The sequence below is a fragment of the Salvelinus fontinalis genome, chromosome 1, assembly GCF_029448725.1.
Source record: "Salvelinus fontinalis isolate EN_2023a chromosome 1, ASM2944872v1, whole genome shotgun sequence".
Lineage (NCBI taxonomy): Eukaryota > Metazoa > Chordata > Actinopteri > Salmoniformes > Salmonidae > Salvelinus > Salvelinus fontinalis.
This window is the reverse complement of record NC_074665.1, coordinates 48746485-48759566: the sequence shown is the minus strand read 5'-3', so window position 1 is coordinate 48759566 and position 13082 is coordinate 48746485. Positions and strand designations below refer to the sequence as shown.

Genomic DNA, 13082 nt, shown 5'->3' with positions numbered 1-13082 from the left:
TGCGTGCATGCAGTGTGTGTGTGTGTGTGTATCTGCGTACATGTGTGTGTTCATGTGTGCATGCATGTGCCTGTGTCTAATGCAAGTGTACAATATATGTGTAACACCTCCTGACAGTCAGATATTCCCAACCCCCCCTTCCCTGTTGAGAACACAACACACCCTCTGAATGGCCTGCAGTATAGCAGCCAGTGAAATCACAACAACATCTCCATGGCGATGGTCATTGTGCCCCGTCTGCGTGCCTCAGAAGGGCTCAGACATGATTACCTAGCTGAAGGTCATCAGTCCAGACCACAACCAGTGATATTTAGTGACATTTCACTCTTGCACCTCCCATTATATTGAATGGTAGTATGTCCAGAAAAAAGATGACAGGGTTGAACAACAGCTCTATTATATGATGGCTGTCGGGAAGGTAACAGGCAAATGTGTAACGTAGACACACTTTGTTTTTATAATGACAATTATAATCTATAATTGCGCAATAAGGCCAGAGGAATGTGCAGTATATGGCCAATATACCACGGCTAAAGGCTGTTCTTATGACGCAACGCAGAGTGCCTGGACACAGCCCTTAGCCTTGTTATATTGGGCATATACCACAAACCCCGAGCTGCCTTATTGCTATTATTAACCGGTTACCAACATAATTAGAGAAGTAAAAATAAATGTTTTTTCATACCCGTGGTACACGGTCTGATATACCACAGCTGTCAGCCAATCAGCATTCAGGGCTCGAACCGGACAGTTTATAATAACATTTCAATAGCAACATGACACCATTGTGTCACCAAACCATCCATCTTTGTGTCTTTGAAAATGGCTATATAAAACCCAGGTTTTATTGTTAGGATAACCAAACCACATAATCAAATCCGGATCACTCAGAAATAATACACTCAACAGTGCTGTCTATGGCCCCACACTTTTATTACTGACAGCCACATCATACATGAAAACTCCCCTTACTCATCATCAACAGTGTTGACGATTTGTGAGTCCTAAATGGGACCCTATTTCCTTTATTGTACACAACTTTTGACCAGAGTCCTATGGTTAGTAGTGCACTACATAGAGAATAGGTTGCCATTTGGAAAATGTGATTGAGTATTCATCTGACAGGTCCTGGTCCAGAGAGGGCAGTTAGAGACGAATGTTATTTGAAGGTTGTGTCTCTGTCGGTGACACTCCCGAATGTGACCACTCTGAGAAGCGCACTGTTGCATCTGAATAACAGAATAACAGCGAATACAAAACGCACCAGGTAGGAGGGAGCTCCTCAACGAAGAACTCATGTGAAAGTACTGACAGACTGTCTTGCCTGTCAAGTCAACTACTATTAGGAGATACAGTTGAAGTCGGAAGTCTACATACACCTTAGCCAAATAATAATTAAACTCAGTTTTTCACAATTCCTGACATTTAATCCTAGTAAAAATTCTATGTCTTAGGTCAGTTAGGATCACCACTTTATTTTAAGAATGTGAAATGTCAGAATAATAGTAGAGAGATTGATTTATTTCAGCTTTTATTTCTTTCATCACATTCCCAGTGGCTTAGAAGTTTACATACACTCAATTAGTATTTGATAGCATTGCCTTTAAATTGTTTAACTTGGGTCAAACGTTTCGCGTAGCCTTCCACAAGCTTCCCACAATAAGTTGGGTGAATGTTGGTCCATTTCTCCTGACAGAGCTGGTGTAACTGAGTCAGGTTTGTAGGCATCCTTGCTCGCACACAGTTTTTCAGTTCTGCCCACAAATGTTCTACAGGATTGAGGTCAGGGCTTTGTGACGGCCACTCCAATACCTTGCCTTTGTTATCCTTAAGCCATTTTGCCACAACTTTGGAAGTATGCTTGGGGTCATTGTCCATTTGGAAGACTCATTTGCGACCAAGCTTTCCTGACTGATGTCTTGAGATGTTGCTTTAATATATCCACATAATTTTTCTACCTCATGATGCCATCTATTTTGTGAAGTGCACCAGTCCCTCCTGCAGCAAAGCAACCCCACATCATGATGCAGCCACCCCCGTGCTTCACGGATGTGATCGTGTTCTTCGGCTTGCAAGCCTCCCCCTTTTGCCTCCAAACAAAACGATGGTCATTATGGCCAAACAGTTCTATTTTTGTTTTATCAGACCAGAGGACATGTCTCCAAAAAGTACGATCTTTGTCCCCATGTGCAGTTGCAAACGATAGTCTGGATTTTTTATGGTGGTTTTGGAGCAGTGGCTTCTTCCGTGCTGAGCAGCCTTTCAGGTTATGTTGATATAGGACAAATTTTTACTGTGGATACAGATACCTTTGTACCTGTTTCCTCCAGCATCTTCACAAGATCATTTGCTGTTGTTCTGGGATTGATTTGCACTTTTCGCACCAAGGTACGTTCATCTCAAGGAGACAGAATGTGTCTCCTTCCTGAGCAGTATGATGTCTGCGTGGTCCCATGGTGTTAATACTTGCGTACTATTGTTTGTACAGATGAACGTGGTACCTTCAGGCATTTGGAAATTGCTCCCAAAGATGAACCAGACATGTGGATGTCTACAATTTTTTTGCTGAGGTCTTAGCTGATTTCTTTTGATTTTCCCATGATGTCAAGCAAGGAGGCACTGAGTTTGAAGGTAGGCCTTGAAATACATCTACAGGTACACCTTCAATTGACTCAAATAATGTCAGTTAGCCTATCAGAAGCTTCTAAAGCCATTACATCATTTTCTGGAATTTTCCAAGCTGTTTAAAGGCAAAGTCAACTTAGTGTATGTAAACTTCTGGCCCACTGGAATTGTGATACAGTGAATTAATTATAAGTGAAATAATCTGTCTGTAAACAATTGTTGGAAAAATTACTTGTCATGCACAAAGTAGATGTCCTAACCGACTTGCCAAAACTATAGTTTGTTAACAAGACATTTGTGGAGTGGTTGAAAAATGAGTTTTAATGACTCCAACCTAAGTGTATGTAAACTTCCGACCTCTACATCTCGACCTCACTGTGTTGTACAGCAGTACGTACCACAAGTGTTACCTTATTCACTCCTCATTCACCTCTCTCTCTCTTGATGTTTATTTCATGTATCTTATAATTACCTTTGATCATCAACGCAACATTTTGTCTAACACAGGCATATAATTCCAGTACGTCCTGTGAAAGCGTCTGCGCATTCAGTTGTGCGACTGACCAGGTATCCAATTTCCCTTTACGCTCCATTTCGACCACCATCCATTTGTACAGTGACACATTTCCTTAGTGAACAGCATGGACACGGATGCAGTATAGTATGCAATAAATGCAACATGAATTAATACCATCAATTATGGATAGAATACAGTATTATCAATGTACTGTCATTCAGTTTTGTTCTATTGAGAGGCTGTCACTATCTCCTGGTTATTGTAACGCACGGCCATTTACTGTTACGGGCAGCCATATTTGTCATGAAGAGTATAATGGTTATTATCATAGAAATAGAATTACATAGATTGATTCTATTTCTATGGCTATATGAGGGCTCTGCGTAAAGTAGTACATGTTTTCTCTCTATGCACTCTCTCATTTTCTTTCAGTCATAAGGGACATTGAATCTATACATGCAATAGTTGAGCTAGTATGTAATAATTCCACTTGATCAATGGTCAAATTAAAGGACAGGAATACCATACAAAATGATAAGTAGTCCCATATGCTTTAGATTCCGCTGTTAGTTATTTCTGACATTGGGTGAATACAGATTCACACCTTAGCGATGAGTCTGGCACATCCACACCCTATTGCCTTTGGTACTTATTTGTCTCGCTTGTATCTCCCAGATAGCTCATAATTCTCACAACCACACTACACTTCTATTTCTACACCAATACATACAGGGAGTAAGTGGAACCCATCCAAACATAGATGAACCATAGAATACAACCCCGCATCCCTTCACCATAGATGAACCATAGAATACAAACCCGCATCCCTTCACCATAGATGAACCATAGAATACAAACCCGCATCCCTTCACCATAGATGAACCATAGAATACAAACCCGCATCCCTTCACCATAGATGAACCATAGAATCCAAACATGCATCCCTTCACCATAGATGAGCCACAGAGTCAAACCCCTCATCCTATTACCATATAGTCAAAACACTCATCCTTTCTATGACCCCTATCAAAAGAGTGCAAACACTCATCCTTTCACTGTAGACAAACCATTAAAACCCTCATCCTTTCTATGACCCCCATCACCATCAGCATCACCCCATCCGCCTGTCCTTACCTTTCCCACTGAGCTCCAGGCACTCCAGGGACAGGACAGAGTCCTCCAGGGAGAACCTTCCAAACAGGCTGCCAGCCATGTGGTACACACACACCTCCACGACACACACACACACACACACCTAGCGACGACTCACACACCTAGCGACGACTCACACACTCACACCTGAGACAGCCTGAGAGATGCTCCTCTCCTCCTCTCTCATCCCCTCCTTCAGAGCGCCTCTCTCTCTCCTCTTCCTCCTCTCCCTCCTCCTCCTCTCAATACCTGCAGCTCCTGAGAGCTGCCAAGGATGACTGAGCCTCTCCCCCTGAATGGAAGCCTCTCAGTGGAGAGAGGAAGGGGAGAGAGAAATAAAGGGGGAACGAGGAGGGTTGAGTGGTGCATCTCACGTGGGAGGTGTGATGCTTGGAAAGGAAGGGGGAATCAAGGCACAATGATGTCCTACTAGCCACTACCGTGTGTGTGTGTGTGTGTGTGTGTGTGTGTGTGTATGTGTGTGTGTATGTGTGTGTGTGTGTGTGTGTGTGTGTGTGTGTGTGTGTGTGTGTGTGTGTGTGTGTGTGTGTGTGTGTGTGTGTGTGTGTGTGTGTGTGTGTGTGTGTGTGTGTGTGTGTGTGTGTGTGTGTGTGTTGGGAGGGAGGGATCTTCTGATTGGTGCTTATATCAAGAACGTCCTTCCAGTTTAGTGACATTATCATGGTTCACCACACATTGGCCGTGTCCTGACTCTCGACCCTACACTTGGACTCTTTCCCGTATGAATTTAACACTGATGAAAACTCCTTCCAACCAATCCTATACCTTTAAATTCATGACAGGAGTGTGCAAGTGCACGCTTCTGGGAAAGGGTGCAGAATCGAGATGTTGCCAAAATCCAAGTTATAGGAGAGACTAGGAAAGCTATGAACCTCCATAAACTATTCCTCACATTCTCTGTGCGATGTATTATGGCTGTAGCTAGCTATTAGCATTATGCTCACGAAGCAGTGCACATAAAAACATTACGGCTTCATTGACCGAGTGCATGAACCACCTCCTCGCTTCAAATCAAAATATAATTGTAACCGGCTGCATATCAGTGCCAAAAAATAGCCATACTATAAAATGCTAACTTTTTTGATAACTGGGAGACAAGAAATTGTTCCGAGGCACAATTTATTCTTGGTTGCAGAAAACGTCCATCAGGAAGATCTCCCCCTTGGCTAGTTTACAAACAGAGATTGACGTGCGGGCCATTTCTAAAAACAGATTTAATGCACATTCAATATCTCAGGGGTGTTGAACCGCCATAAATCTAAATTCCACTCCTCACCTCGCCTGCACAAACTCATGAGCTACATGTACTTCACATCAGATGCCATACAACTTTCGGTAATACATTGAGTCAGCCAGCCATTGGTGAAAACACTTCAAACGAGAGAATTTCCCCTCTCTTCCATCTCCCAATGGTGAGATAAATGAATTGTCTCTGTCTTTGTCATTGTGTATGTGTCTGTCCAGTGTCCCTGTCCTTGTCAATATCCTTCTCCCACTCCCTCTCCCTGTCCAATAGCAAACACAGAAATCAGCCCACAATCAGGGAATTGAAAGGATTTATTTGAAGAGAAATCAGCCCACCCAATCTCAAAACTCCCAAACCCCCATCTCACCCCAACACTAATACCCACTAGAGAAGCCTCAATGGGGGCTGGGAGGGGGGGGGGGGCACACACCAAGGTCGGTACCAGAGGGTAGTGAGGTCTAATAACAGACAGATTCTTCCAGACAGCCAGACTGATAAGTCTGAGTTGGAGTCCGAATTCACTGCTTCATTAGGCACATCATTAAGTCACATTAGAGGAGTCGAGATAACTTGCAGGGCCCCACGTGATAAACTGTCCCTACCTGCTACATCTCTCTCTATATCTCTCTCTCTCTGTCTCTCTGTCTCTGCACACACCAAGGTCAGTACCAGAGGGTAGTGAGGTCTAATAACAGACAGATTCTTCCAGACAGCCAGACTGATAAGTCTGAGTTGGAGTCCGAATTCACTGCTTCATTAGGCACATCATTAAGTCACATTAGAGGAGTCGAGATAACTTGCAGGGCCCCACGTGATAAACTGTCCCTACCTGCTCCATTTCTCTCTATATCTCTCTCTGTCTCTGTCTCTCTCCCACTTGAACACTTTCTCTCTTTTTATCCCTCCATCCTTCTCTGTTTCTTTTTAGTTGTGTTTCTCTCTGTTATGTGGAAATCTGCTGGACTGGGGGGTCATTCATCCAGTCTCATTCATCAGAGTAGGTTGAAACATCCCTCTCATCTTCTCTTTCTCTTTTGCTCTCTCACCCCTCCTCTCTATCTCTCACCCTATTTTTCTCTATCTGTCACCCTCTCGCTTTCTCTCGCAACTCCCCCAAGATTAAAACCTGTCAACAATTAAAACCTTGGACCTCTACCTTTCTCCCTCACTCTCACTCTCTTTCTCTCTCTCTCTCTCTCTCACACACACACACACACACACACACACACACACACACACACACACACACACACACACACACACACACACACACACACACACACACACACACACACACACACACACAGATAGAGTGGAAGTTGGAAGTTTACATACACTTAGGTTGGAGTCATTAAAACTTGTTTTTCAACCACTCCACAAGTTTCTTGTTAACAAACTATAGATTTGGCAAGTCGGTTAGGACATCTACTTTGTGCATGACACAAGTAATTTTTCCAACAATCGTTTACAGACAGATTATTTAATTTATAATTCAATGTATCACAATTCCAGTGGGTCAAAAGTTTACATACACTAAGTTGACTGTGCTTTTAAACAGCTTGGAAAATTCCAGAAAATGATGTCATGGCTTTAGAAGCTTCTGATAGGCTAATTGACATAATTTGAGTCAATTGGAGGTATACCTGTGGATGTATTTCAAGGCCTACCTTCAAACTCAGTGCCTCTTTGCTTGACAAGACCTCAGAAAGAAAATTGTAGACCTCCACAAGTCTGGTTCATCCTTGGGAGCAATTTCCAAATGCCTGAAGGTACCACGTTCATCTGTACAAACAATAGTACGCAAGTATAAAAACCATGGGACAACGCAGCCGTCATTCCTCTCAGGAAGGAGACGCGTTCTGTCTCCTAGAAATGAACGTACTTTGGTGCGAAAAGTGCAAATCAATCCCAGAACAACAGCAAAGGACCTTGTGAAGAAGCTGGAGGAAACAGGTACAAAGGTATGGTCTGGTCTGATGAAACAAAAATAAAACTGTTTGGCCATAATGACCATCGTTATGTTTGGAGGAAAAAGGGGAAACTTGCAAGCCGAAGAACACCATCCCAACCGTGAAGCACGGGGGTGGCATCATCATGTTGTGGGGGTGCTTTGCTGCAGGAGGGCCTGGTGCACTTCACAAAATAGATGGCTTCATGAGGTAGGAAATTATGTAGATATATTGAAGCAACATCTCAAGACATCAGTCAGGAAGTTAAAGCTTGGTCGCAAATGGGTCTTCCAAATGGACAATGACCCCAAGCATACTTCCAAAGTTGTGGCAAAATGTATTAAGGACAACAAAGGCAAGGTATTGGAGTGGCCATCACAAAGCCCTGACCTCAATCCTATAGAACATTTCTGGGCAGAACTGAAAAAGCTTGTGCGAGCAAGGATGCCTACAAACCTGACTCAGTTACACCAGCTCTGTCAGGAGAAATGGGCCAAAATTCACCCAACTTATTGTGGGAAGCTTGTGGAAGGCTAGCTGAAACGTTTAACCCAAGTTAAACAATTTAAAGGCAATGCTACCAAATACTAATTGAGTGTATGTAAACTTCTGACCCCTTGGGAATGTGATGAAAGAAATAAAAGCTGAAATAAATCATTCACTCTACTATTATTCTGACATTTTACATTCTTAAAATAAAGTGGTGATCCTAACTGACCTAAGACATGGAATTTTTACTAGGATTAAATGTCATGAATTGTGAAAACTGAGTTTAAATGTATTTGGCTAAGGTGTATGTAAACTTCCGACTTCAACTGTACACACACACAGACACACACGTTTCACCCCTTTCTCGCTATCTCTATCTCTTTCTATCGCGAGGCCAAGCCACTTACCAGAGTCCGAGCTGGATGATGCCACGGGCATTTTGGAAATCTGGTCTTCCCAAATCCTCTTCCTTGAATCTTGTTAGGTCAGCTGGAGAGAGAGAATGAGAGAGGTAGGGAGAAGAACATGGTAAACAAACATGAATTATTCATCAGTTATGAATACAACCATCCTCAAACACCAAACTGGAGAAATGGACCAAGAAGAGGGAGGGAGGGACGATAAGAGAAGCAGACAAAGAGCAGTAGAGGGAGACTGAGGGAGTTCTCCCTCATGTTATTTACACCCACCCAGTCCCAGTATAGTTCCCATGCCCACACATGCCCATTCCCCTGTTGTCAGTGTCTAATTATAGGTAACACCCACACTGTCCAACTCAGTTTCCACGAAGTCAACTATAGCTAGTTAGAGAGATTGGCTACAGTAAGCGAGTGATCAGGATAACATGTTGTACTAGCTTGGAGAGGATTGTTAAGGCATCTGATTGAACCCATTGGCATTACGCTTAATGTCATCAGGAACTGACTGGAGTTTCTAAATAAATTGTTTGCCGATGGATTTGTGAAGAAGAGTCCTAGAATTGTATTACATTACAGCAGTGAGAGATCAAGGACAAGTAGCGACAGATTGAAGAGTCAAGTGAGACGTTAGTGTGTGTGTGAGAGAGAGAGAGAGAGAGAGAGAGAGAGAGAGAGAGAGAGAGAGAGAGAGAGAGAGAGAGAGAGAGAGAGAGAGCTGGAGAGAGAGCTAGAGAGAGAGAGAGAGAGAGAGAGAGAGGGAGAGAGAGGGAGAGAGAGGGAGAGAGAGGGAGAGAGAGGGAGAGAGAGAGAGAGAGAGAGCTGGAGAGAGAGCTAGAGAGAGAGAGAGAGAGAGAGAGAGAGGGAGAGAGAGGGAGAGAGAGGGAGAGAGAGAGAGAGAGAGGGAGAGAGAGAGAGAGAGAGAGAGAGAGAGAGAGAGAGAGAGAGATGGAACAGAGGTGGAAAAAGAGAAGTCGATGAGGGAGAACAGCATCCAAGGATGCTAATTCCTGGTTGCCATGACAATATACCTCAGACTGTGGTCAGGGTGAAGGGGTGGTAGCCAAATAGGAGGGAAAGTCTATCATTCAGCCCCGTCATCACACACACACACACACACACTTCCTACAGTATAAAGCACAAAGCACAATCATCATCTAAAAAGTGTGTGTCTATGCAGATGAGTATATTACCACCATATCAACACTTAGACAGAAGCTCGAATTGTAGTTCCTGCTGTGCCATTGAAACACACTGCAACCCAGAGTGTGAAATGTACTCTACCACTGCCCAGGGCTTTGTATAACTCTGATCTACGCAGATCAGGCTCTTAAAACGTTCACACCAGTCCCCCCCCCCCCCCCCCCCCCCCCCAGCTCATCCCTCCCTCTCCAGCCTTCCGGTGTTCGCACTGGGAAATGACAGAGCACACAGGCAAGCACACACACGATAAAGCATACACAGACGCGCACACACACACACACATACAGTTACTCTCTCACACATAGACGCACACACAAACACGCACACACAAATGACAGAGCTTGTTAAAAGTATGCAGGCAGCTTGCAGGCAGGCTTGGCCATGCTTGAGCTGGGTTTACAGAGGGTGAAGAGAGAGAGAGAGAGAGAGAGAGAGGTCAGCATTTTCCTGCGTTATTTCGCCAGCTCTCTCCCTCTCTCTTTTTTTTCGGAGCGTTTCTTATGCAGGGACAAAATCAGCCCAATGACGCTGCACACCGAATTATATCATTTTCTTAACCATATTATGAAAACGGATGAAATTGTAATCAAGCGATTAAGCCTTTATAAAGCACTTTCCAATCTAAATAATAAGGGTATATAAATGTACAATAGTTGCATTAGATTCTACAACAGAGATCAGGGTCTGTAGCGTGTTCCTGCTAGGTCTTTTTTATTGTGGGAACTGCTTTGTCTTTAGGTGTGATCCAAAGTCCCATGTTCTCTGTCATACTGAGCCGAGGCTACATCGCCACCACAGCTGCTATGACATCATGCTCGCAGCGCGGGCCTGCAATCATCATCTCTCCACCCTGCCAACCAATTAAGAGGAGAGCAAAGCTGAAGTGGAGAGAAACACTGACACTGGGCCAGGGCCACAAACAGAGGGACGGACGACAACAGGATTAACACAATTTAAGAGAGCGGAGTGAGAAACACTGAAGGTAGCATTTCTATTTCTGTAGTCATTTACAGGTCTCTGATATATATTTTTGAAAGGTTTGTTGTTGCACAAACTAGGTGTCTTGGATCCACATCTTGGCCAGGAGCCAGCACCTACTTTCTTAATGTGTGGTCCAGGTACACAGGTGTTATATCTACCCCCAACAGGTAGGTTCCACCTTAAATCTGTGATGCCAACACGCACACACACAAACACTTTCTCTCACCCACACACACTGTTACTGACAGACACAGACTCTTTGACACACACATACTCTGACAGAAACAGACCCACACAAACGCGCACACACATACACCACAACCGTATCCTAATCCACGCGTGGCTCGCGTCACGCCTAAAAATAACCCTGCCCGCACTCCCGCAGGTTCCTCTCCTCCTCTCATTGCATCACAGAGGGAAAGCGCTCGTATCCAAGACAACCGCAAGGACCTCTTTCCTTTTTTTCCACTGGTTTGCCATGGCAACAAGGAAAAATGCGTAAAATAATAATAAGGGGAGAGGGAATTGCAATTGTACTCAATTGGGGAATAATGAAATGCAAATGGTAGTAGTTTAATGTGTCTCTGCTATTGTATTGTAGTTTTTTTATATCAAAACAATACTGAGAATAAATTGTAGAGGGTGAACCGCATCATTGAAATCCAGAGTATTGCCTTCAAAACGAATCACAGTGGAATCGATCATAGCACAGTGAGATACACAAGCTGGATCACAAGGCTTAACTGGCAGTTTAAAAAGGCCAACTCAGAGGTCTACGATAAAAGCTCTCAATGAGAAATGTCTTTGTAAACTTGCTCTCTCACCCGAAAGACTGATTAAACTTGATTTCAGATTTCCGATATGTATCATGTCTCACCAAAGTGCTTGAATAAACTTCAGGAGTGTGTGTCTGATTGTACACTTTATATAGTTTATATTCAGGTCCACTGGTGCAATATTTGAGTGGCAAGCGTATGGTGTATTTGGTCTGGGGCCGGGGCGGTATTCATATAGTGTCTTGGAGTAAGAGCGCTGATCTACGATCAGTTTTGCCTATTAGATCATAATGAATGTGATTACATGGACAGGAGGGACCTGATCCCACTCTGAGACCGGCTCTGACACCGGCCCTGATTTCTCCATGAAAAACTAAAGCAAGAGAATCACAGAACATTTATAAGGAGCTTTTAAATAACAGATTAAAGGTTTTACTTATTTACTTAAGAGCTGTAAAATCAGGTGTGACCTAAATTCCTCCTTAACAAACTCAAACTTCTGTGAATCTGTGTTACACAACGGGAGCCCAAAATAACTTGAATTCACTACATCAAAACAAAAGAGTATTTTGTAGGGAGGAGAAACAAACTAATTGAAATGGTCATTTGAAGCTAGTATGTGCCACATGGTCAACTGAGATCTGAGATCTGCATGTTCAACACTGTTTTCATTCTCACCACCTCATGTATATTGATGCACACAAGGTGTTACTATAGTTAGCTACTTAAATTCCCCTGGGATCAACAGTGATAGCCCCAACTCAACTGGAAAATAAAAGTTTAGCCACACACAATAGCCTTAGCAGTTCCACTGCCAGTAATTCAGTCAAAAAAGTACTGATTGAATAAGTCTGAGTAATGACAGCCCTTGGTTCAACGTCACCAACATACCTCTTGACTAAAGACTAAAGTTTCTGACCAAATGTTACAGATAGGATATGGTAAAGTATGATATGGTATACTATACGATATATTTACATTTACATTTAAGTCATTTAGCAGACGCTCTTATCCAGAGCGACTTACAAGTACATACATTCATACTTTTTTGTAGCAATAAGGCAATTTAAGCAATAAGGCACGGGGGGGTGTAGTATATGGCCAATATACCACGGCTAAGGGCTGTTCTTAGACATGACACATTGCGGTATATTGGCCATATACCACAAATACCACATTGCGGTATATGTACCACATATACCACATCGCGGTATATTGGCCATATACCTTAGCCGTGGTACATTGGCCATATACCACAAACCTCCGGGTTGCCTTATTGCTATTATAAACTGGTTATCCACGTAATTAGAGCAGTAAAAATAAACGTTATTTTCATACCCGTGGTATACGGTCTGATATACCACAGCTGTCAGCCAATCAGCATTCAGGGTTCTAGCCACCCAGTTTATAATATATGATACACAATACGATATAAAATACAATATGTTAAAATACAATATGATCAGATACGATATGAGGCCTTCAAAGGAAATGCTGTGATGTGAAACTCTAGTCACAAAGTTTCTAAACCCAGAGGTGCAACATCGTTAGACTTCCGGGAACGCTTGCGAAACAGACCAAGCAAGCCAAACCGGGATTTGGGGTTTGAGAAATCAGTAACCACATTTCCATCCACAATTTTTATGCGACTAAAGTCATACCGTATAATACAAAATCCTGACAGCTGTGATGGAAACAGGAAGTCTC

The 13082-nt window shown here is 43.1% G+C and overlaps 1 protein-coding gene across 3 annotated transcripts in view; it reads right to left on the bottom strand.

Moving 5' to 3' along the window:
* Nucleotides 1-13082, bottom strand: part of mpp2b (MAGUK p55 scaffold protein 2b) — a 43184-nt gene that overhangs the window by 23622 nt on the left and 6480 nt on the right. For all 3 annotated transcript variants that reach the window (XM_055924506.1, XM_055924499.1, XM_055924512.1), the window contains one exon: nt 8407-8488. In XM_055924506.1, coding sequence (XP_055780481.1) covers nt 8407-8437 — 31 coding nt within the window. In that variant the 5' untranslated portion in view covers nt 8438-8488. The remainder of the gene's footprint in view (nt 1-8406; nt 8489-13082) is intronic.